Raw genomic sequence first — 25,944 nt, forward strand, 5'->3', positions numbered from 1 at the left:
GCACACATGGGTGGGCTTCCCCCGCCTCATGCTGAAGGCTAGGGTTTATAGTGAGTGACAGAGCACTAGGTCAAGTAGATGCCTATCTCTGTGTGCAGTAACGACGGCTTAACCAGCAAGTCGGCTGGAGGAAACGACCTGCCGGTTGATAGTAGAGGGCCCGCTGTCTTTGTCTGCGTCAGAGTCAGTCAGTTTTATGGATGTTTGAGACAACTTACAATGACTCTGTAGGCAGATGCCAAAAATCCACCATATGTTTGAGATTAGAAAATAGAAGAGAAATCCTCACCGTCCAGTTGACGTAAAACAAAGTTTGCATATGTTGTGCAGCAGTGCTGAGGCATGCTGGAGAAACGCAGATATCTTTGGATGCTCATCTACAGGACTCTGAATTGACAGGAAGCATCCATAGAGTTTGTCGATCAGACCGATGTTTACTATGTAGCTGCAAAAACAAAAAGGCATACAATAGGAAAGCATTAGGAGGTGAAAAGCACTTTTTATTCTAAAAAGATTAAAACACATGTACCATGAATGAGGTCCTCTGCAGATTCTCATCTCACCAGCCTAACAAAGGCCTTCACTGTGCACACATTGTCAGGACAGGACTGCAGCCGAAAGCCGATACCTCACCTAAGCCCTCCACCCCTGCTATTACTGTGATATCTCCAATTTGTCTTTGCCAATGACAGGTCTCATGATCATGTTCCTCTGTACTCATTCAGCCACAAATCACTGCTAATAATGTCATTAGTGGGGCTGTTTTTGCCCTGGTGCCAACACAGCTCTGGGCCCATGACAGTCTGCTGACCTGATGCGTCATCTCACAGCTATAGTGTCTTTACCTGCAGCGTCTGTTTCAGCTCAGACACCATCTGCATGAGAAAACGTAGGAAGCGCAGCAGCCGTCAATCTAGTTTTTGGTCCACGCTGCTGTTCTTTATCTTTTCACTGTTCTGACTCTCTTTCTTCTAACATTTTTTTCCAGAGTTCTCACTCATGTCATCCTCCTCCACTCAAAAACAGGTGATTATAACCATTTTCAACTGCCGCTGCAGGTCGTCTGACACTTGAACCCCGAGCCATTGTTTTGACTTGATCCTCTTCCACAGCTTTAGGTGGGTTGAAAGGATCCTTCTTCACAGTGGCTGCTCTGTTAAATGCCTCTCTGGTATTTGACGGCCAGGTTGGTGGTCGAAAGTTTACTTCAGTTATTATCAGCGTGTGAGTGTTGTCTGAAAACTAGGGCTGTCATACGATTAACAATTTTAATCTGATTAATGCCAAGGACAAACAAGATCTATCAACATTCCTAGATATGATTTTTTGTATGAAGCTGGAACAGAAAGACAAATACGGGCAGGTAGATGTATGTGTTTTCATACCTGTTAATATTTCTGACTAATTCAAAATATAGAAATATTTATATTATATTTAATATTCTAATTAAATCTATTTAATTCTATTTTACGGTTGAGGAGTTGCAGGTTTCAAACCTTGAGGAAACCATCATCCTTGGCAATATAATCCATTGACAGTTCCTCATATTATATTTGACAATTATGTCAGTTAGCTTTTCAGCCGTACTGTAGACTTACTTTCTGACCTGACACAAGCCAGACGTCTCACCTGAAGTTGTAGTCTGATCAAACACATGCTGGGCTTAAAGATAGTATTACCAATATTAGGTGTTTAGCTGGTCAAATTATTGGATATAGAGTGTGTCATTCTACCTAAGCTATAATTTTTTTAAATTTGATTAATTATCATCAAAAATAAATGTGAATTTGATTAATACATGTTAACAGCCCTCCTTAAAACCAGTCAGCACCGGAATCTAAGGTTAGAAACTAGCAATTAGAACATGATGAAATTCTGTCTGTATGATGTATGAGCTGTAAAAACTGAAAAATGTTTTCCACTTTTGTTCCTGCATGTACATTACGTGAGGCAGCTGAGGTAAAGTTTGAGCTCTCATTGAGGATTACTCAGCTGACGATACCATTTTTCTCAGGTCCTCCTCTGTCTGCTGGGTTACGAATGGTTCAGTGGATGAGAGCGTTGGCCTTATGCAGCTGCTCGGTCTCCATAAATTGCAGCCTGTGGGAGGGATGGTATAGAAAATACTGCACTCATCCACGGGCTGCATCGGGACAGGCCTGCCTTTCCTCACAGAACAACATCACTGAAACACCACACTGACCCCTATATCCTTCCACCACATGGCCGACTCAAAAGCCAGGTTCAAGGGAACCTTTCAAAGCTCTGGAAGTGCTCTTTGTTTATGCTTCTCTGCAGCCCCCACCGTGCTCTCACACCACCCTCGACAACTGATTTTACATGAAATGTGGCACTAAATGTGCCGATAAAGCAGGAGCTGGAAGAATGCCAGGATACACCGTCATTCTAGCACTCTCCACCTCTCATTCTCAGACACCAGTTGGATCGTGTCCAACAGACCTGACATTTTGTCAGCCAATTCTTCACACGAGAGACAGCGTTGAGGAAACCAGAGGTGAACAAACTCTCAACCCAAGGAACAGGAGTGGAGGAGGGATGGACCGGAGAAGGTAAAAGGTCAGGAAATGAGAAGACCCACATAGCAGTAGACAGAAGCAATGACAGAGTAGCAGCAGTAGGAGGAGGAAAATACCTGATGAGGTCTTGTGTGCGGTTGTTGAAGGACTCATTGGTAAGCTTGACCTTGTCTTCCAGGGAGGAAATCCGTGTGTTTTCTTCTTGTCCTAATTCTAAGAGATGTAGCCAAAGCGACTCCAGAATGGTAGCGATGGTTTGCAGCAGGCATGTTGTCAAACCTTCAAATACCTGTTTGTTTAATGTGCGTCCAAAGATGGGTTTGTCCTCATCTGGGACGTAGAGCTGCAAAATAAAAAAATAAAAAAATAACTCTATTAAATGGAGAGGACAAAAAATAAGTTGCTTCTTTGAAAAAAAAACAAAAAACAAAAAAATGATGTGAACAAAACACCTAGAAATACAAATCAACCAAAACACAAGGGAAGATAAACACGGAGGTTATCTTTGTTATTTAATGATGAGCCTTTATAGGTTCACTAATTTCCACATTAAGGGAATTCCTGATTTAAAAGCTTAAGTCTGAGGTTCTAGTACAAGATTTTAAATCACCCAAAGACTTTGTCTCAACAACCTATATCCTGAGAGGATTATCTCTTTACCAAAAAATGTTGCAAATGACTTCCAAACACAAATGACTTTTGTCCCCTTCCTTGACTTCATGAAACACGTGTCTGTGTTAAAGATATAGTGCTGCGTCTGTGAGGGTTAGGCTACTTCTCATTTGGTCTAATGGTTGTGGTGAACGCTGACAGCGTAGGTAAATCCACCGACATTCTCCACAAATCTAATTAAAAGTGGACGCGATCATGTGGCAGCACAGCCCCCACTGCTTGGCTTCATTTTTGTGCACATGCATACCAGGAGATAGACATGCATATGTAAGTAAAAAGTGGAAGAAAAAAAATGCAACTCATCAAAGAGGGTTGTTTTGAGTCTAGTCCTTAATCAGCAATGCACACATGGACAACAGTAAGTTTGTCTCCTGCAGCGCTGTTGTACATGTCAGTCAGCAGAGCAGCTGCAGGGATATGTTTTATATAAACTGAAACATACGGGCTAACCTTTCCCCGCACGCCCTAAGGAAATATGACTGCTTTGGACTGGAACTCGGTACTAGAGAAGGAAGCCCCAGTAGAGTTTATGTATGCACCGCAGCCCTGCGCCTGTGCCTTGTCCCGTCTGTGTTGTGAATTTAGGCGGCCCCAGTGAGCCGCCACCTTTAGATGTTTGGAGTGGGCTGATGTTTACAATCGTCCTCAGAGAGAGTGCTGAAGGATAAGGGCTGACATGTCGCCACAGTGCAGCCCGTCTGACTCTGCTTTCACATTCCCTCAGTCAGGACGCATCTGTAATGGACTCAGCCGAGTGAGTTTGTTGTCCACTCGGCCGTCCTGCTTTGTTTTTTTATTAAAATTATAAGAGGAAAGAAAGCTAACAAAAGGGGTAACTTGATCATAGTAATATATACCTAAGTACTACATGTAAGCATGTAAAAAAAAAATTAAAATTAAAGATTGATAAATTAATGATGTGGTTAAAAATGTTATTTATAAGCTTCAGTTCAAAATGCTGAAGTAGGGCTGGGGGAACAAATCACAATTCCAATTGAAATTAAATTGTTTGGAAATTTATCATTAGGCAAAATATTTTTACAATTTTCTACTTACTACTAAATATATAGGTATATATATAGTGTAAAGTGTATATAAATTTTCAAAACACTTACTGTAAGCTGATGCATCAGCAGGTCAATGAGCAGCATTATCTTGTTGCTAAGCAGCACATAGGCACAGTTGAGGGGGCAGCAGGAACATGCCAGGTAGTAGGTGTTTACAGCAGCACACAGCGATCTGACAGAAAGACAGACAAACACACCATTTTTTAAATTAACAAGTTAAATGCTACACAAAGCCTGTTTTTACTTCACCTCAATTTATTAGAGAAACCAGTAATGTGAATGTCCAGCCCTGGGCACTGACAAGAATATCAGCAGCCATCAGGAAACCAAACACACTCCTCTGTATTTGTGGTTCCTTAAGGGTGTAGTTTGTCTTCACATGTTGGAGGCAGATCTCACTGACAGTATGAGTGAAGAAGCTAATTTGGGGGCATTAAAAAACATTTGTATCAGCTACCTGATAAAAACATTTGTATCAGTTACTTGAGGAGACTCTGTTGAGAGCCACCTTTGGGGAGGCTGAACACAATTCGAGTAAAATCTTGGCTGAGATGCTGCAGTGTTTCCACTGGATAGATAAAAACTATTCTTCTCAGCAGCTTCTTATAGCCATGAGGCAGCAGGCAGCGCTCAGCCAGCCAGTGAGCCTCTGTATTCTGTCTGCTCAAAACAAGCCGCAGAGAAGATTAATGCTGCAGATAACTGACCAATCCCTCTGCTCTGACGGCTACTCCCTCTCACCCTCGTTTCATCAGTTAATATTTTCTGACAACTGTATATTTTATCCATTGGCGGGATGGCGTGTCCTATCTGCTCACTGGAAGAGAAGGATCTGTCTCCCGGCTGCCTAAAGTAGACCATGTTTATTCCAACTGGTAAACATTTTGATATCTACCGAAACCTTCACATCTGCTCCGCGTTTTCGGTCAAAACCATGCTGGCATAGTAAGAAAATGGATTAGCCTGGGGGAGACCCAAGTCTGTCAATAACTTTTTTTAGTCTGGGTTATACACAGACTCTGTTGCACTTTGTTTCATCTGTGGGAAAAATAAATGATAAAAATAAAATCAGCAAATACAGTGCTATTGACCAGTTATATCAATAGTTAACTGTATAATATAGTATAATGTAATATATATGTATAAAACATCCAGCCGTGTTGTTTTAGTGCAATATAAAGTCGAGATAACTCGGCTATACTTCATGTGCAGCCGTGCGGCAGACATAGACCAAGCCCCTACACAAACACTGACTGACAACTCAAACGCCTTTACTCAAACATTGTTGTATAATTATATGCTTCACACAGCTTATGAAATTCAAAGAGCAGTGGCTGCTGTGCACATTCCTGCAGAGGACGAGGCATTCACAACAGGACTTAAGTCACATGTGTTGTTTCAAACTGCTTCTACTTTGATTATAAAAATATAAACAATGATATATAATCTTAATTAAGAAGTCAAGAGTGTCACAGCTGCATTCTGGCTGTGTCGGTCTTTGGAATCTTGCCATCCAGCCGTAAACTGTGGATTTAAAAAAAAACTTTCAAAAGAAAAGAAACACTTTCTTACTGTGAGAAAAACCTATTAAAAGCAGGACAAGTACTTCATCACAGCAGCACACAAAAAACAATACTGGCACAAAAACAAATGTGTGTTGTGTATGTATTCTGTAATTAATAAGGATACTCATTAAAAGCCTGTGTTAACGTTAATTTTTGGGTGATTTAATTTTAAAATTTTGTAGATGCTTCAGACATTTGGTACAATTTCTGAAAATAATTCCTCAGTATGGCAAAATACTTGAACTGAAATACCAAAGTAGAAACAAGAAAGAAAAGGTTTTTGATTCAGACATAAGCCCATGAGAAGAGTCGAGGTTTTTTATGTTAAAAGACTCAATCAAGAGAATGTTAAAAAAAAATCTGACATCTACAAATCAAATTGGGAGTTTTAAATTGGTGAAGCACAAATGTGTATTTGAATTTCCCAATCACCAAACATCATCATCTTAAAGTGGATTTTAGCTGCAGGGTCAGGGAAAAATTCTACTTGTGAAACTGCAGTAATTAGTATTTTCCAAAACCAAATTACAGAAAGTGTTTTTCAAAGTATGAGGAAAGGTGACATTTGACACTCACCAATAACACTTTCTTGTTAGTATTTGTTGCATATATTAATGAATTTCTATACATATATAGATTGTGTATTAGAGTAGAATTTAAAAAAAAAAAGTGTAACGTACAGCAATGAATCCTCTGCACCCCCAACACTTCCAAAATACTTGTGTTTAAATTAAACAATTTTACCCCTGACAGGACAGCTCTAACCCCAAGGCTTCTAAAATGGACTCAACTGAGTCAACTACTCATGTAATGAGCGTGCAATTGCTTTGTAACACAGTTAATCAGCCTTGTCTTTGGTCAACTCTGAACAAATGCAGAGTCGGCAAAAGACATGAGTTATGCCTTTACACCAGTCCGTACAATGAACCATCACAGTGATCTGTCTTTGGTTTCCTCCCACCCAATTGAGCTTGATGAGCATGACACCTGATAGTCTGTCCTCTCTGGGAATCTCTCTGTCTCAATGCCCCTCAATGACAGCTCCAGTCAGAGATTTTGTGGAACGGTTTAGGGAGGTGCCAAGCCAGTCGGTCTCAAGTTGCACCTCTTTTCTTTCAAACCCAGACCGACATGCCCAGCTCCAACACAACAGGCAGCATTCCTTAACCTACGCCATAATATGGTTCTTCTTATAGTATTTCAAAAACCAGCCACAAAAGTGACCACAGCTGCTATCAATCTCCGCCCACCACGTGTACTGTCACTTTTAGAACATTGATGCAGAGAAAGCTGAAGCATAAACGATTGTCACATGTTTAGCTGGTGGGCAATGATCCTGTCAAAATGTCAAACTGAGGTGGAAAGTAAAAAGGAAACATAAGAAGTTGTATTCTGCACAGCTACACAAAAACAAAACAATCACCAGATAAAGACAAAAAACACAATTTTACACCCATTCAGAACCAAAGGCAAAAAAAAAAAAAATTGCACAAAAGATAAAAGGATGGAACCAACACCTGATCCTGGCTCCCTACACTGCAGGGCTCTGGGTCTCTGCCTGGGTGGCCTACAGGACTTTAAGAGGTTGAGCCATTGCGAGAAGTTTGTCAGCTAAACATTTAAACTTGTTAACACTAGAAATGCTCAATTTGAAGTTTTGGAGCCTCCTCCCTAAATCGAACTTAAGATATGCTATAAACAAACAGTTAACTCAACAGGTAGGTGAGAGACAGAGATTAGTCTTTTCTATTACTATAGTCCAGCAGTTCCCAAACTTTTCTGGTTGCACACCATTTTCTATACCTCTACCTTTTGATTTTAAATTTTACAAATAAAATGTCCATTTACACATCTTTATTGTGTGAAAAAATCCCACTAAAAAAAACACCGCCATGAATTTCTCTGTCTTGTGCACACCCTGTAGCATGCACAGCTCACTCTGGGAATCCCTGTTTTATCCCTGTCTACTGTTGTGTTCAACGACATAAAGCCATTTCTGTTGTCTTAGCCAAGAGCAAGATAAAAAAAAAAAAAACACGTGCAAGGCTCTTTATGCTCCTTCTTCACAACTCTACGGTATCATTCTGGCAATCGGTGCTCCTCAACCTAAGTTTCACATTTCTCGCCCTCTCGGTGCATTTCCTATGTGCACTGTCAAGCCTGACTGGAGCAACGTCCAGATCAGGTTGAGTCCCTGCCTCTTAAACAGGTTAAATTTGTGTCCAGGGGAGGAAAAAAAATCCTAAGCCAAAATAAAAGGTGAGGAGCAAATCCGTTTCCTTGTGCTGCCAAACAATCCCCTCATTCACTGCCATCTAAACGACATTTAATTTGATTCTGCTGTTGATCTTTACGATACCCCGAGTGCTTCCAAGACATCTACTCTTGCCAGGTAGGAAGGGTCGGAAATCTGAGGAGCCGTCACACACGGCGTCATGCACAGGAGCGTGAGTGCGCGCACTCATGCACGCACATACACACACCTTTAAATAGTGGAAAACATCCTGAAATAAGACCACAGGTAACAGATCCAATTTCACAGGATACATCAGGACATGTGAGACAGAGGTGGAAATACAAATTGGGTTTACACAAAGTTAACACACAGCTACTGCTGGCTTCTCCGACATCCCAGAGTGTGAACAAAATTAAATGGATTTGAATTTCATGAAAACTTTTATGCCAAAAAAAAAAAATTAATCTTTGTGACATGTACGAGTATTTTAAAAGTATTTTCTCTGAAAGGCAGAGAATTTAAATGTTATAAAAACTGAATTCTGCTTCTCACTACAGGGAAGAATTCCTAGATTCTAGTGCACAGAATCTGAAGTCCACCAAATTAGCGTGACAAATCCTAATGCTTCACTACCTCTAGGCCCGTTCACATTTAGCAGCAGTTTCTTTTCTCGGCCTTTAAAAACATTGCTACCTGAATCATCACAAAGTCAACTAAACTGCTCATGTTTTACCAGTAACATCACTTCTATGTGTGTTTCAAAACTGTAATAGAAATGCAAGTTAGTTTGGTTTAAAAAAAAACCCAAAAAAAAACAGCTTTGTGTAAATGATCAATTTTCATGTAGCGTCTCTCTCTCTCTCTCTCTCTCTCTCAGCTAAAATGAATGACAGTAAATGCATAAACTTTGATGTAGAGTGGACATTTCAGTGACCACAGAGTTATACTGGGACATTAACGGAGCCCCGCAGAAGAATTAGCTCATTAATATAATGGTAACAAGATGGAATCAGCCTCCCCGGGGGACAGATATGGCAGGAGCATCTCCGCAGCTGCCTTTTTTTGTAAATCACTCTACTTATCTGGTAGGAGGAGTTAATCAATACGGCAGTATCACTGTAAACAGATAATGTAGCCAGCGTCTGTATAGCAGCCCATTAGGCCTCACAGCCATCCAGATGACGGATGGTGATATGCAGACAGCTGGGCTGCGTCTTAGTGTTGCATTTCGTCACCAGCTCATGAGCTACAGGACAAGGTTTAGGTTTGACCTCTTGTATTTTACATTGTTTGGAGCCCAGACGGGCTTTTCTACAGGATAATGTGCATGTTGTTTATACTAAACATGGGAATTACACTTTGAAGGAAAAGAAAAAAAAAAAAAAAAAAACTTGATGAGCTTTGTATGAACTTATCACTGCTATCAAGTTTTAAACTCAAAATCCATGAAAAAATACACACTCACTGTGTTAAAAACATTCCCTTTGACTTTCTAATAACAGTTCTATGAACAAGCATTTAATTGAGCCTCATTTTTCTACTGGTAAACTTTTAAATATCGATTGATATTATTTATCTCATCTTAATCACCGGGACTTCTAGTCTTTTATTTTATTGCAATTATTAATCTTAAGGGCTACTGTCTTTTTTAACTTAAATATAGCCAAATGTTAATTTATTATAATTACATCCCATAATTTTTTTAAAAATACATACAACACGACTTAGTCGGGTCTCAGTCTGTTGCCCACTCACTCCACCCATGTGTATTTTATTTTTTTATATCACACATTAGGGTCATCTTTTTTGTTAGTGACAGTTCAGCAAAATGATTTAAAAACAAACTACACAGTATCTATGAAGTTGTGTTAGCGTCAATACCTTCAGAAACCTCTTGTGTAGGAAAACCTAGCTAAACCATGAAATGTTTTGCCAGGAAAAGACAGGCAACTTCATGAACATTCTTTTATTTTTATAAGAGAATTCAGAGTCGGACTGGACCGGTGTGAGAAGAATAAAAAAACAACAAAACATAAACCACATGAGCCTAATCCTCACCTCCTGCTCCATCAGCACCACATGTCATGAAGACCTCTTTAAAGCAGAGGTTTTCTTAACTTAAACTAACACGTCATGCCTGGATGTGTCCTCTCTCAACAAAAATACCCTCAACAACAAATAGTAGATCAAACACAACGTTTCAATGTAAAAAAGAAAGAAAGAAAGAAAAAAACGTCTGACTCAAAAGTCTGTTCAACAACTCTTAGATAACAATGACGGGGGGTGGAGGTACAAAAAAAAAAAAATCAATATACATGTGATGTCCTTTAAAAGCCTTATAAATACGAGAGGCATTTGTCCATTAGCGGATGGAGAGCCAAAGACCAGAAAATGCTAATGAATGGGGGAGAGAGGCCATTCAAGTCCATTACACAGTCCCACAGTGAGTGTGGCAGCCTCTTTAGGGTTATCTATTGTCAGAACACACAAGCCTCAGAGCCACAACTCAAAAGTGCTATACTATACTATGAATGATGAATGGGACACATGAGCTTTTGTGTTTTCAGGAAAAAAGAATGAACAAATTGATTATGACAATGAAACCTAGCCTCACTTCTAGACAGGGAAACAGAGTTCATCTTTAGGGTCTCTGTTTGGAGGAAATAAAATATAAACAGTGACTTAGTTGATGTAACAACACAACAGTGAATGTTGTCCACGTAGGTCGTCCCTTACTTTTGCAATTTAAAATTTAATAAACTTATTTTTAAGACAAGACAATATTTGATTTTTAATTTTGTTTCAGTATTTTTTTCAACTGCAAAATTAAATATCATTCAATCTTTAACGTTAAATCATCCATCTCATATTTGTGATCTGAATAACTATGTTATACACAACTAAACAAAGTCTTCAAAATTATATATTTTTAGGATAAGGAATAGTATTAATATTTTTTCTCTAAAATCATTAATTTTTTTGTTACAGAGATAGGCAAATTATTTACGACCATAAATACTGTAATTATGACACTATGTTAAGTGTTATTTAAATGAGGACATTAACATGAATTAAAATTAAGACTAACATTTCTGTCAAGCTGTGTTACATTAGAAAATGCACAACTATCACCGTTTCTTTTTACAGTGCTGACAATACAATCAATTAATTTTAAATAAATGTTTTATTATGAAAACCATTTTCTTTCTTATAAAATAGTGTGACAACGGCAAAGTGGCAAGTCATCCGTTTTTGTCTTAACTCGTGAATCAACATATGAATGATTTAAGCCAGAAATTAGATTTATTTACAAACAAACATGATATGTGATTTAGTGACATATACTCACTTGAGTGGAATACGAGGAACTGCAGTGGGTGTGGAAGCAGTGGTGATGACATTCAGAATTTGTTCCAGAGCCAGGAGGCCGCCGCCCACTCGGAAGGCAATTTGGTCGGCATTGTTCTGTCAGAGAAAAAAACGGGCACAGAAACACAGTTAGAACTACAGTTAGAGGAGGACAAGCCACTGGCTGGACAGGGGATTACATGGCTCTCGCCAGGGACAGAAACGCTGCTTTTCCTATGGAGGGGCAAAGGGTTGAAACCTGACACAAAGTGATCCTAAAGTATTCCTGTTTAATCTCAAAAGTGCACAACCCGACTCCACCCCCCTGCACAGTCAAGTTTCAGCGAAAGGCAAATGCTCTGCAGGCTCCACTTAGCACCAGGGTGGTCTTTAGAGGGGACCACAGTGTGTGTGAAACCGAGAAAATGTCACTTGACTGGACACAGAACGTGGATACAAAACCACACATACAAGAAGAGGAAATCTCATTGGAAAAGATTTTTAAAAAATTACATATGATTTTTGGGGCATATTTTGGAAGTGTGCACTTCTGCTTGATTGTTGTGTCAGTCATGTAATCCTGTCCAAAGATCCTTCTTTAATCGTTACCTTTATTAAAGCTCACATACTTGCAGAGGAGCTTGTTAGTTCCATTAGATCCGAAAGTTTAAGGCTAATAGCCGTCTTCAGTTGCGGCATGAAAATTCCAAAATTTTTATTTAACAACCAACTGAACGGTCACTGCACTTAAGTCAACAGTGCTGAAACATAAAACCGAAAATAAAGTTTTTCAAAACTCTTTTTTAATTTATATTATTTGCCATCAAAGATGAGGTTCAGACTTTATAATGTTTATAACAGAATTAAGATCTTAAAAAGAAACTCATTAACTACTAGGCAGTCATTTTGACAAAAACAAAACAAAACAAAGCCATCTCTTTAAACAAATGAAATGCTGTATTCTTCCATGCAGATCTATGAGGTATATTCAAATAGTTAGTTCCAGTCTCCTGTGATGAAAGAGTAATTGGCAGCGGGTCGGATGCAGCGTCTCACAAATCAACAAGTATAAATCCAGGAGTGAGCGCTGACTGTCGGGCATGTAAGTGCTTGGGTTGACAGGGAGGAAAGGAGCTGGGGCGGAGGGGAGGTGTTATTGCCGACGGACGGTTTTCTTCACACGAGTGCAGGAGTGACGTACTACACTCCCGGTCACTCCTCCACCGACAGAGGCTACAGCCTTCGCACTGCTGTGACAGCATGAGAATCCCACCTCTTCACAGCGCTTTTGTTCTAGTGATGGGACGTTGCCAACATGCCTGAACATATTGAGGGAGAAGCGCTTTTGCAAATTACAGATAAGCTCTTTATCTGTCATTTATGCCTGCTGCTAAGGTAACGGCTCTGCGATTCCAGTGTTGGACACACACAGAGGACATTCTCTACCTTCACCTGAGGTTTGGAAAAAGAAACATGAAACACTCTTTACTTTTAACATAATGAACAATGACAAATAAAAGCACCGTTGGTGAAAAGATCTCATTATGACTTCCTTTCTGTAACATTTTCCATGTCCGATCAATTGAGTCTGAGTCAGTGAGCTGGGCTTAACCCGTCATTACTGCTCTACCATCATCACACCCACCTAAAAGCTCGTGGGCTAAATGAAAATAGGCAGCTCTTTCATAGTTGCTTATCAAGTGGTATTAAAATTGGTAAGTGGGATGTGTCCAGTCCTGGCTGTCTCATAACACCAGAAAAGAGTTGCACTGCAAGGCACGGCCTCTTTTACTTTGCTGACAGATCCACTTGCTGTGATGATGGAACAATGATAGTAAACAGCTTAATGTCAACCACAACCTCCATGCCATCATTACGTGATCCCTGCATGAGAAAACAACAGGAAACTAAATTACAGTTAGGACCCATTACACAAATAAGGTGTAAGAAATAAGGTTTTCTAACCTTGTGGACATGTGTGCACGTCAATCTTTGTGTTTAATAAGTAAGTAGGAATGATATTCTATTATACTGAAAAAAATAAGGATCCAGTTTTTTGCAAAGTTACATCACTAACCTACATCTAAATTAAAGGGGAGTTTCCTTTGCCAAGTCTGAGTAGGGCTTTAACAATTCAAAAGATTTGATTTAAAACATTACAACTACAACATGCAACACTATCAAAAGCTCTCTAGAGGGACAAATTACATAACTGATAAGTTAAATATTCATAAACAGCCACTTTAACCACAAAAGACTGCTTTAAGCCATTTAAAAATGTTCACAAAAAATGAGGTCAAACATGATTAATATTTAACCAAGTTATTAAAGAGAAAAGCCTAAAACAACCAGACATTTTTATGGAGTTGATAAAATAATAGCATAAAGTTAGTCAACATAGAGATTTGACCATTGTCTAATGGAGAAAAAGAGTCTGACATAATACTTAGAAGTAGAAGTGATGCCGTATAATGATAGACGACAAGTATTCACCCTAACATACACTAGAAACACACCAAGGGTTAACTGAGGTCAACTGAGCTAGATTTGCTGACCTGAAAGTCCCAAAAAAAAGGAGGAAGAACAGCAGGAAGGCAAAGAAAGAGGAAAGGCAAGAGAAGGCAAAGACAAAATAGCTGGCCTTTTAGACAGACAAGTTAGATGAATAGATTTTAAATTATATAACATTGAGAATTTTATCCAATTACTGTCCAAAGTGACCATTGTTGGACCAGCTGATGGCAGCCTGAAGCAGCTGTTGAGTCCTGCACCAGTGTCCACTGAGCAGCTCAGCAGACAGATTGCACTTAGTAGTCCCTCCCACTACACTCTTAATTAAACAAAAGAGGAGGGAACTGCCTCCGTTTTCCAGCCCCACTAACAGATGGGCAACAACTGTCACAGTTTCCAGCTACAAACTGGTTCCAGCTCCCTACCTCCGTGTCAAAAGTTCACTCCTTTACAAGTACGACTCGACAACGACAGAAAGAGCCAGACTTGTTTCCTTGTTCTCAAAATGTCAACATGAAACACAGCCTGACAGTGGTAAACAAAAGTTTGTGGGCTGAGCAGACTGTAAACCACAATAAGACCGTGGCGCTAAACATTTTAGGGTCCAGTATAAACTCGTGTGTTTACATGACAAACAAGCATATGATTTAGGGCCATGTTTGAGCGCATGGGGATTCAACAAGCATCTGTTTGATCTTTAAAGAGAAACAGAATTAATCAAAGGACAGTGCGGTGCAAAACCAACGTCGCCGCAGAAACCACCGACAGCCTGTAGCTGTAAACGAACACACCAAAGGGTTCAGAACGATATCAGCTCATGATGGACTTGTTAGGAAAAACTAAGACCTCATAAACGGAAAATTTCTAGAGGGGTCCTCAGTGTGTACTGTAGTTTTTTTTTTTCTGTGTGAATTCAGAAACTCTAATAATGTAAGAAGAAATCTAAACAGACGACCTTTTAGAGATCAATCACTTCAGTGTAAAAACACGGCAGATGAAATAGACTACAGTTGTGACTTTTAATCCTCCAAAATGTAAATAACGCAGTGAAATCTCGTTATATTTAGACTTTAAAACCCTAAATGACCACTGGACCGTCTCAGTCCAAAAACTGAGAGGCAGAGATGGTGATGGTGGACACACCATTAAACTTCATACAATTGTGTTTTATATGAATTTGACCTCATACCAAACTATTCAAATAAAACACAGCTTCATAAATTTGTTTTTATTTTAAACAAAAAGTGTGTAGAGTGGCATACAGATGCCTTTTATAAGACACACATTACATAAAATATATTGGATTTATGTCAATGTATTCTTTACCAAAAAACTATTTGGGGAGAACAAAAAATAAATAAATATCAAAATTGTCAAATAGGCAAACATTTCATTATCCCCTGCAGAAGCATGAAGGACCCTTTTAGGGGTCACAGACCTCCTGTTGAGCATTATTGAATGGAACATCTCACCCAATATCTCTGGCACTATCCAAAAAAAAAAAAATTCTAAAAAGAACTGACAGGTGGGATACTGCACGTCCACATTCCAAACAACAAGGACACAAGGGGCTAAAAATAACACCACAGCCTGAAAGATTAAATAGTGAACGAGGGTCTATTTATGGCAGTTTATTTGGTTTTCTGCTGAATCCATGATTTTGCTGCAGGCTTAAGCCAGAAAGTGATATCCAGCCTGTCTGCCCATCACCTACTCCAGCCTCTGACAGCTGGAAACATAAATGGTACCTTGACTGCACGTATAAGGTGCTTTTTTTCTTCTCAGTGTTACTGACCACTCTAAGCTTTTACGCTAAAGGTTATGTGCATACCACAGGCTGTAATACAGTCTGCACGGTTTGGTTCTCCCAGTACCAGGTGAGTGACCCGTCACACACGTCAGCCTTCATTCTTCCAAATTTTAAATGAAAGCTGTGGTAAACATTCAGGTCAAAATACAAGAGGCTGATCGTGTAAGTGCAAAGACGCAAAGGGAGGGAGGGAGAGGGAGAGGGAGAGAGAGGAAGAGCGAGAGAGAGAGAGAGAGAGATTGACACAGTGGGAATATTTGCTCTTCTCAATCACCCGGAGTAAAAACAAAAATCTGGTTTGACACAAAATAAACCATTAGAGGCCACAGAGGGGGAAACACGCTGAGGTCAGAGTCTAGACGCAGCTTAGAAAAGCCGTGGTGGAGTGTGGGGGGATCAGGGTAGGAGGAGGAGAGGGTAGGGAGGAGGCAAACTGCATTGCAAGTGGGTGTTGTCTAAGAAATCAGTGGAGAAAGTGGAGACTGAATCAGATATGGGGGAGGGAAAACAAATCTTTAGGTGAGTCAATGACATGAGAGATTCTTGTTAGGTCAAATAATCCAAACGGTCCTGACTTGAAGTGACGTTGGGGGCCAGACGTCAGCCATGCTGATGGAGATTCTATTTATTTGACTGGGTGTAGGGATTAGGAAGAGGGGGGTGTTCTACCAAGACCTCACTGTCCAATCTGGTGAAGTATACGACCAGAGACCTGAGCAATACCACCATCGTCTGTGGGGGGTGGGGGGCAGCCCATCCACTTTGGCCTGGGGATCTCTGACCTTGCAAAGGGAGTATGTGGAGCTTAGGGGAGGAGCCCTCATGTAGTGACAGCTTGCCAGCTACTCACATCCCTCTGGTCTCCTCCTCTCTCCTTACAGGATGCTGTGCCACCCACCTCAGCCACTTCTTTTGCTGCCTCTCTTGGGAAATACCATAATAGCCTCTGCAGCCGCCCTCTCAGTCACTGATGGGACCTCATAATCCCCTCCGTCCTCACACCCAGAGGCATGCACAGTTTGGATGTTACGACGTTTGGTCAAACCACAGCTTGACAGAAAATTTATGCCTCATTACAGGGAGTGGAGCTGTATATTCTCACTCTATATATTCTCTCATCATAAACAGTGTGGCAGCTGATTTAATTCCCTGCCCATCTTAAAACAATGTCAGTTTAATTGTAAAAAAAAAAAAACCACTACACAGCAAAAATATATATCCAAAAATGTATCCAAGTATTGTATAGTACATTTATTCAGCTTTGTCGATTTCAAATTTAAAAGTTTTGGGAGATTTGGGGCAAAAAAAAAAAAAAAAAAGAAAACATCTCACTGTCTTTGTTCAATCAAGCGTTGTGCATTTTTGTCTGAAAATCCAATTTAGCATTGTCTAAACCAGTGACATCTGAGTCATGCAAGAAACACAGACACGAGACGACGCACGCTCTCGAGCGAGGAAGCTCCGCTATTGGTACCATGTGGACAATGAAAACACAGCTAATCTGGTCTTCATTAGCCAATAACCCAAGGCACGTTGGTTTGGAGTAAGTGATACTCTACTCTGGGAGAAGGAGAGACAGAGGGAGCCACAGCCAAACACAACTCTCACTTAAGGAGCATGCCAAAGGGCTGGCATGACCTGTGCTCCGCTGCATTCTGTTGAGTTGACAGCAAGGCAACAAAGCAGAACGTGAGGATGAACAGATGATCGAAAAAGGTACTACTGGTAGACTGTATAGAGAAAAAAAATTGTCTGGAGGGAGAGTGTTGCAGAGCTGTTGTTATAATTGAGACTCTACTGTTATGAGTCACTTTGTTTTACTAGTGTGTTACTAACATTTTTATTTTGTGTGTCCCAGCTCCATTTGCCTGGTCTGTAGGTGGTGCTAAGTTCACACTTTAAAACTCTGTTCTGTGATTCACATAAAATCCATATTTTCAGTAAGATAATCCTCCACTACATAAACAAAACAAGACCATTAAATAAACATGGTATGTATGTTTTATGTAGATTTTTTTGTCTTCACCAGGACAACACTCAGCCTTGATTCTTCTTTGGACATTAACGACAGACCTGAATCTTCTGACTGGTATTACTGCCTCCTACTGGGTCTACATGATACTTGTAAATAATTAAACTTGGTTCTATAAAAAAAATAATTCCTGAAAAATGAAGGAATTAATATGGATGGAATAAACTCAGCATAGTTTATTGATGAAAACACATATCTGAGGAAGCTAATGTTAAGGTGTATATGTGTAACACATAAATGTAGAACTATTAAGAGACAAATGTTTTTAGTGATGTTACCGTTTACCTGTTTCTCCAAGATGCGAGAGATCTCCCCTAGAATTCTTTCCAGACTGGACACTTTGTTGGTGACCCACTGGCCACTGTCTTGGCTCTGCAGCTGCTTTAACAGGCGCTGCAACCTTAACATACACAAAACATTTGTAACAATACATCAGCTGACAGAATATTTTTTAAAAAAGAAGGTAGAATTGGGGATGTTTCTTTATAATAAATGGCTCAGTAATAAATTAGGAGATCAGGCAAAGGGTTACTCGACAGAAAAACCACAGCTATTTTTGAACAGGGGAAAAAATAATAAAATGTACAATTCAAAGTTGAAGGTGGAGAAACGTACTTGGCCTTGTATGGAGAGTCAGGGAACTGTGTTTTCACCTCCATCGACGTCTCATATTCCTTCCCCCTGCAGATGAAGAAATAGGAAAATGTCTCAGAATCCCAGAAAAAAAACAAGTTTGGCCAGTCAGTTGAGAACACATCCGAGGACAGTGTGAAGAGGAAAGAAAACCTTCAAACCCAGTCTGTTTATTTGGCCTGTCAGCCATTCACCAAAGAAATGACATCAAATAATCACACGCTTGGTCTTAGGGGACAAGTGTTTTTGCTGCCACACACTCAATTTGCCAAGAGGTCATTTACATTAAAATGGTCTCCACCCTTCAGTTTCAGTCCCACATAAACAGATAATGGGTTTTCAAACGAAACAACAATTTGGAAATATGAGTTAAAAGCAAAAGAAAATAAATAAAATGCAATGGTTCATCGTAGAAAGAGTTGGGCAATACACTGATACAGTATATATTATATACAGTACTATATAAGATAAGGCTTTATTGTTTGTTATATGTACTTGTGCCCTAAAATTTGTAAAAACCAGCAGTTTGTATGTTTTTGGTAGTTTTCTTAATTTTATACCTAATCCTCTACTATTCTCAAAAAGTAGATGTTTGCATATAGGAGGAGAAATTTGGTTAAAAAGCTTTTATTTAAGTATATTTTCAGTTTATATATGCCATTTAGCATTTAAAGATTTTTTATTTTTATGTGGCTTAGCTCTTTTGTTCCTACAGTACACGGAGAAAATATCAACACTCATACATTGGATAACAAGATTTAGTTGAAAAATATCGAGAAATGATTTTTGGACCTCATCGTCCAGCCCTGTCTGACAGACTGGCATCTTGGCTGTGTTTGTGTGTGTTACAGTCGTGAGGTTTTCTCCGTCCTTCTGTCTATCAGGAATTTCCCAGACATGATAAGTAACTATTGATCAGAAGTGGAGTGTCTTCCAGTTACCCACCTCTTAACTGATACAATCAAACACTTCCTGGAAGATGACGGGAGAATATGTCCCAGAAGACCGGCCGTAGATCAACTAGAGCCTGATCTACTGTTTACAATCTCCTCAATCCAAGGACAGTCGTCCAATAACAGTCGAAAACACACTTTATTGCTGGACCAGTACAATGACAAACTAAAAACTTTCCAAATGCTCAATATACAACAATGAAATTAACTCATGACGTAAGACATCAGAACAGCTACTGACACACTGGACTGCCTTTTCAGGCAAAACGTTTTCTGCTGAAAAAAATAATAATGTAGCGCATGAAAAGCAAACTTTAGAGGTCTTTATTTTGGCTCTATTTTTTTCTTCTTTTTTTATTTAGGGAACATGTTCTTCATGAGCAGAACTGACATCTTAATGTGAAATCAGCAAATCTGAGTGGAATAAGTTGAGGCCATGTTTCCGAAGTTAGGCTTTAGCCAATGCTACACACAGACATGTCTTTGTATACACACCTGAAGCTAAGGTCCACATGAACACAGACCAACTGGACGCTGTGTCACCGGCTGAGTGAAGCTCACAGTTCATACGAGAAAAAACTTTTACAAAATTGTTATGTGAGTTTTATTAGAACAGTCAATATGTCAAGTCATTTTAAAAAGAAATACTCAAGAATTTTAATGTGGATTATTATACAAGGAAGGATGTTATGATGACAGTTTCTTCAGACAAATCTAAATGATTCCAAATAAATACTGTATGTAAACTAACTTTTGGAATTATTGATATAATGATGAGCATTATGAGCCTAAAAGTGTAATAGATCTCCATAAAGTTATTATTTTAGTAGGACGGCTAAGGTGTAATGAAATGAGCACTGGCTTTATTGTATGTTTGCTGCTTTATGACAAAGGTCTACGTGTTGGCTCAGTGAGTCCAGCATAAGAATGACTCAGGTTTTACAGACACCGTAGACCGAACCAATAAAACGCTTCATTTCCACCTCATGGTGAAGCAGCTCACCTTTATGTTTACTGGGGCTGTGTGTTATTTATGACCTCTGAGAGCCTGCTGCCTTTGAGAGCTAGTCTCAGCAGGGCTGTGAAGGAGTGACAGTGAACAGAAACAGATCACAATGTCACTTTTCCCAGTGCTGCTGAAAATCAACGAGCTTAACCTGCAACACTGACAATAAGGCAGCGAGGCACAATGGCTGTAAGGGAACATGACGCTGCTTTATTTCAATGAAATACTGTATTTGTTGTTGAAAAAATTACTCAACTGTCCCTCAACAAGATCTGCACGTGACCAAAACTCCACAAAGAAAAAAGAAAAAACTTGAAATTTTACAAATCCTGCTCATTGATCTACCAATCATAAATTACAGTATATACTGGTATATATTTTATACAAGTGGTGAGTTGTTATTTTTAGGTCATCCATACCAATACTGTGAGTTTTGTCAACATCCTTAAAATTCAGTTAAGCTGGCGAAGCTCTGGACCATATTTCCAGACTCCAATTTGTTGATTATTATTGATTTTCACTCATATCCCGTTTTAAAAAAATCCTTTGTACCATTGGTCATACATAAGTAAACATAAAGGCACCGACTTAGGGTTCGCTGAAGGTTACAGATCGATTATTTTTTCAGTTTTATACTGCAATCACAGAAAGTGGCAATAAAATTAGGCTCATCTCTGTAGTCTAATGGATCGAGAGGATGCACATAACATCTGCCTCCCTTCTTTGTCACCCATCACATGGGTGCACTGACACATTGTTGTTAAAAGAGGAAGGGTAGGAGGAAATTCTAAACAAAATAGAAAAAAATTCAGGATTTACCTGGAAGTCATCCTGGCCCGGAGTTTTTTCACCTTCTTTCGTGCCTTTTGTCTTTCTTCCACATGGTTTACAGTGTCTACAGGTACTGAATTTTCGGTCATGATGTCAACGATGTATTTCTTCAGAGAAAGATGTTCCTAAAGTAGAAGAAAACCAAGATTAAAAAATAAAATAAAATTGACATCTAAACTCCAACAAAGTCAAACTTAATTAGAAATACATCATTGATTCCCACAAGAACGACCTTGAAATAAGACATTACACTGAACACAAGAACTCTTATTTCTTAAATATACACACACACACACACACACACACACATATATATATATATATATACTGTATATATAAAACAGTAAGTACCAGTAAAGCGTGTTCAACCCCTATAAAACAAATTCAAGTATATTCCAAAGGTGTTTGCTCCGTGTGTCCCTTCAGGATAACTCTGATACCTTCAACCAGCAGGTGGGGCGACTCAACCCAATTTTAAACTGCATGATGCCCGGCCAACAAAGCAGTTACCCAGTTGTGCTGTCATCCAGCACCACAGAGGACAGGATGGTCTCAAAGATAAAGGCTTTCCATTCAGCAGCCTGTGTGTGGGATGCCTTAACCTTTCTAGTCATTGTGCCCGTCACCTGAATAGGGACCTTCACTTGAGTGTTTCTAAAAACAGGTGTCCTAGGGAGACGTTCATTATTGACTTTAAATGTTTCTTTGAAATTCAGCTTCAATTCCAGATAAGGACCGTATGCAAAACATATCTTTTGAATCAAACATTTTACCAAAGGCTCATTCAAAACAAATTAAAGTGGTTGGGTCATTCTTCTGAACAGCATGAAGAAGTGAGGTTTTCAAAGACATGAATATGGCTCCTGTGGTTAATCTATTATTAATCTCACATTTTCCACAGGCAGATGTCTCTATTTTAAATGATAAAGTAAAACAGGAGAAGGAATGATAGTAACTTGAATAGGAAGCTACATGTGGGGATATTATGTTTCCAAAGAGGCGAGTGTGTATTCACACACCTCTGCCCCCCCCACTCCTCTCTGATACTGCAGGTCAGTCATGTCTCATGACCGCTGCTGTCCCCTGCCTGGGAGGCAGCTGTTCAGTAATCTCTCTAAGAGGGTATCCTGTGCAGGAGCCACTCCCTAATGGAAGTTTCAGTAACACATCCAAAACATCGCAAATCAAACTGGGAAAAATGACTGCACCTGAAAGCTGTCAAATTGAGGGCTAAGGTTATGATTCTTCAGCAGATGGAGTAAAATGATTTCATCTTTTTTTGGGGGGGGTGGAGGCCAGTCTGAGGGGGAAAGTGTGTGGGTGATGGAGACAGTCAGACATGATAAGAAATAGGTGTCCATCACTGAACTGTTGTGACAAAAGCAGGACAAAGCAACAAAGGTGCAAACCTGAGGGACAGCGCTGCCCCACAGTGCCACACACTGCCTGGGGTTGGAGTAACGTGACACTACTCCAAACATCACTTCCTGACACCAACAGTGTTATCACAGATCCTAAAGGAGAACCTGAAGCTGTGTTCAGCTGTTTTCTTACAGTTATATTCAAAAAGGGGAACCGATACATCAGGAAAAACCCAAACTTAATTGTTATCCTAACTACAGCTTTCTAGCCACTTGAGTTGAGAATCAGGTCTCTAGACACTGAGGGTAAAAAAGTTACAGCTGGCTGTCTGGACATTTCAACAAGGTTCTCAGTTTGTCACCAGCAGGGCTGCAACAACAAGACCAACAGGATTAATTTGTGAATTTGTGAGGTCGCCTCTGATACCCTTTGCTGCCTAATTATCTTTCCTCTGGCTGTTGCTGCCAAACACCAAGTGAAAACAAAGACAAGGTGAAACCAGCAATTTGAATTAAAACCATCGGGCTCAAGAAATCTCTGGCAGCCACTATTTGATTCTTCTTCTAATAACGGCCAAACATTTTCAACAGACGACAGATGTGGACTGCAGGCAGGCCAGTCAAACACAAATATCATGTGATGTCTCCTTAAAATTCCTAGCTTCCACATTAATGTAACAACTTTTAAAAGCCACATACGTATATATGTATACATATATACACACACACACATACATACTGTATATATATTATACATATACACTGTGGATTAGGTGTAATCCAACCCTTCAGCATGGCTGTGAGAATTCCTACCCCTGAGCCATAATCTTATATTAACTTACACTACCAATACACTTTAAATGCTCTGTCCTGGGGTTATTTATTATCTTTAACTTTACCTTTTCTGCTTGTTAAATGCAGATTCAAGTGATTAAAATATTTTTGATTTACTATTTTTTAAGGTAGTGAACAAATAATGGGGGTTTTCTTCTCTTATATATCATTAAAAGAAAACAGACAAAAACACGAGGACACTGGTTATTTGAGTCCAACATCTGCAGAGAATAACTACAGTGTGACCTGTGCACAGTCCAGCCAACCATCTTCATTTTTAATTAAAAATCTTTCACAGCACGAGGAGTTATGGGCCTGTGGTCTGCAACACTGTTGGCAGCTGCACAGATGAAATGGTGAGCATTGAAATGACCCCTCATATAACTAACAGTGGTGAACATAACCCACCCAGATAAAGACTTCAGACATAAACCTACTGGACAAGTTGATTAGCTTCCATTTATCACAATAACACTATTTATTTTAAACACTATTGAGACACCTAATGACACTGAACGTGTTAAAGATGTGTCAAATATGAGGTTTACCTACATCTAAGACTGGAAACGATGACAATGCCTTTGCATGGGCTTCAGCTCTATGTGATTAGTATTGACAGTAGACTGCCTTGTGTACATGAAGCAGGCATCATATATATAGTGTTTATAGGACTATATTGGAGGAGCACTTCACTCTGTTGCCTTGTTTATCATACTGTCAAGCAGCAAGAAATGACTTGCATTTGAAACGGAAATGATTTAGAGGGGAAGGGAAGACGGGGTATCAATTATTTCCCACTGAAAAAAAGCTTGAATGAAGGAGCTGCCGGGGCCAAAGGTGCTGCATATAGCACCAACAGTTGTCAGACTCACAATGAGCTCTGCTGAAAAGCCAATCTCATATTGCAGCCTGAGAGGTTACCTTGCATTAATGAGCTGCCTTCCCATGCAGAGCACTCCGTGACAAAAACAGCCTGGAGACAAGGGGGTGATGTCACCCCTCCAGTGAGGCACTGAACCCTAACTGTGTACATTTCAAGGCCCATTTGTAATCTCACAATGCCAACAACAGAGGCATGGCAGTATATAAGAGGAAGCATAAACAATAATAACGACCGTGTCATAAAAGACAGCGGTCGGGCCTTTGTCTTTTTTTTTTTTTCGTGACACAGGCAGCAGCAGAGCGGCGTTTCTATGGCAGGATAAGAGGGTGTTTGTTCATGGAGGGGTGAGGGCGATACGCACCACTTCCTCATCAGAGAGCTCCCGTCCCTGGATGCTGCTACTGTCTCTCACGGCCTGTTGGTGCTTTTTGCCCTTGATGTGGCTGAACAGGTGCACCTCTGAGGTGATCTGAAAACAGTGGTCAGAGGTCACTGCTGAGGACACAATGGAGACGGAGGACAGCGAGGGTCAAAACAGCCCCATGGGAGGCTGGTAAGATGATATACAACACTAGCTTTTTAACAGGACATGACCTGTGTCTACTGCCCTTTAGACCATAGGACAGAAAATGTGATTTTTTACGATGGATGTTTTCTAAGCAAAGGAACAAAGAAAAACTGACTGTTTGACTCGTAGGTAGATGCATGGTAACCAGTGCATTTTAATCAAGTGAAAGTTTTGTAATGTAAGGTCATTACATAATCTGATCCCCACATTTCTTTTTCACAACATAAAGTAGTGGATGTTACTATTAAGCCCAACCTTGATTCTCCAACATGTTTAGAGTATAATTATCGTGCTAAATCTCACTAATGGAATAATCCATATGATTATTATTAGAAATAGGTTGGTGAGCACACGTCTGAAACTTTAATTTACTTTTAAAAACTAAAATACAGTTTGACAAGGCTAAAACATACACCACAGACATAATAATGACCAATGAGGAAGTACTTGAACATGTATCTACAGAACATAAGTGAACCTACCACCACAGTACACAGAGAGCAATGTTTCTTTCGCTCGTATGGTGTCAGTTTTGGGGCGTAGTCTGTGTTTGCATGTCGACCGCTGCTGAGCTCAGCGGCTTTCTCTTTCCTCTGCTCAATCTGCTCCATGTGCCGACGGCTGCTTTCATCGTGCTAAGAGGGGAACCGCACCAGAAACCACAAGGTCATGTGGGAAATGACAATTTCTGTCCATTACCAAAACAAGCGGATTAAGAAATAAACATGCCTTCATCTGAATTTTCTTCTGCAGCTCCTCCATGGCCTCCTGTTGAGCAGCGCTAAGAGCAGCCAGACGCTCCTCACGATCTCTTTGGAAAGAACATGAGAGCTGATTGGCAATAATACACTGTAAATTATTGAATCAATTAGACGAGGACTGGTGCAGGAAATGTATTTACCAAATATAACTAACCATAGCCGATCCGGACAGTTTAAAGGTATTATTAAGTCTTAGTTGATGTCTAAATGTAATGATAGTAACAAGCTTTTGTAAAAGAAAAACAAAGGAGCAGGACTGGATTCTTTACCTTCCTCCAAAATGACTGTTCTGAATGGTTGTCTTTGTGTTTTTACCTTTAAATGGTAATGACTGAC

The 25,944-nt window shown here is 39.8% G+C and overlaps 1 protein-coding gene across 4 annotated transcripts in view; it reads right to left on the reverse strand.

Moving 5' to 3' along the window:
• scaper (S-phase cyclin A-associated protein in the ER) overlaps window positions 1-25,944 on the reverse strand; it is a 53,258-nt gene that overhangs the window by 11,477 nt on the left and 15,837 nt on the right. For all 4 annotated transcript variants that reach the window (XM_017033220.2, XM_025056052.1, XM_017033222.2 and 1 more), the window contains 10 exons: window positions 25,577-25,658; window positions 25,330-25,482; window positions 24,641-24,748; window positions 21,190-21,326; window positions 18,394-18,459; window positions 18,064-18,178; window positions 11,427-11,542; window positions 4,325-4,448; window positions 2,654-2,880; window positions 290-445 (listed from right to left, as the gene is read on the reverse strand). In XM_017033220.2, coding sequence (XP_016888709.1) covers window positions 290-445; window positions 2,654-2,880; window positions 4,325-4,448; window positions 11,427-11,542; window positions 18,064-18,178; window positions 18,394-18,459; window positions 21,190-21,326; window positions 24,641-24,748; window positions 25,330-25,482; window positions 25,577-25,658 — 1,284 coding nt within the window. The remainder of the gene's footprint in view (window positions 1-289; window positions 446-2,653; window positions 2,881-4,324; window positions 4,449-11,426; window positions 11,543-18,063; window positions 18,179-18,393; window positions 18,460-21,189; window positions 21,327-24,640; window positions 24,749-25,329; window positions 25,483-25,576; window positions 25,659-25,944) is intronic.

The sequence above is a fragment of the Cynoglossus semilaevis genome, chromosome 6 (genome assembly GCF_000523025.1).
Source record: "Cynoglossus semilaevis isolate Cse_v1.0 chromosome 6, Cse_v1.0, whole genome shotgun sequence".
In the NCBI taxonomy this organism is placed as follows: domain Eukaryota; kingdom Metazoa; phylum Chordata; class Actinopteri; order Pleuronectiformes; family Cynoglossidae; genus Cynoglossus; species Cynoglossus semilaevis.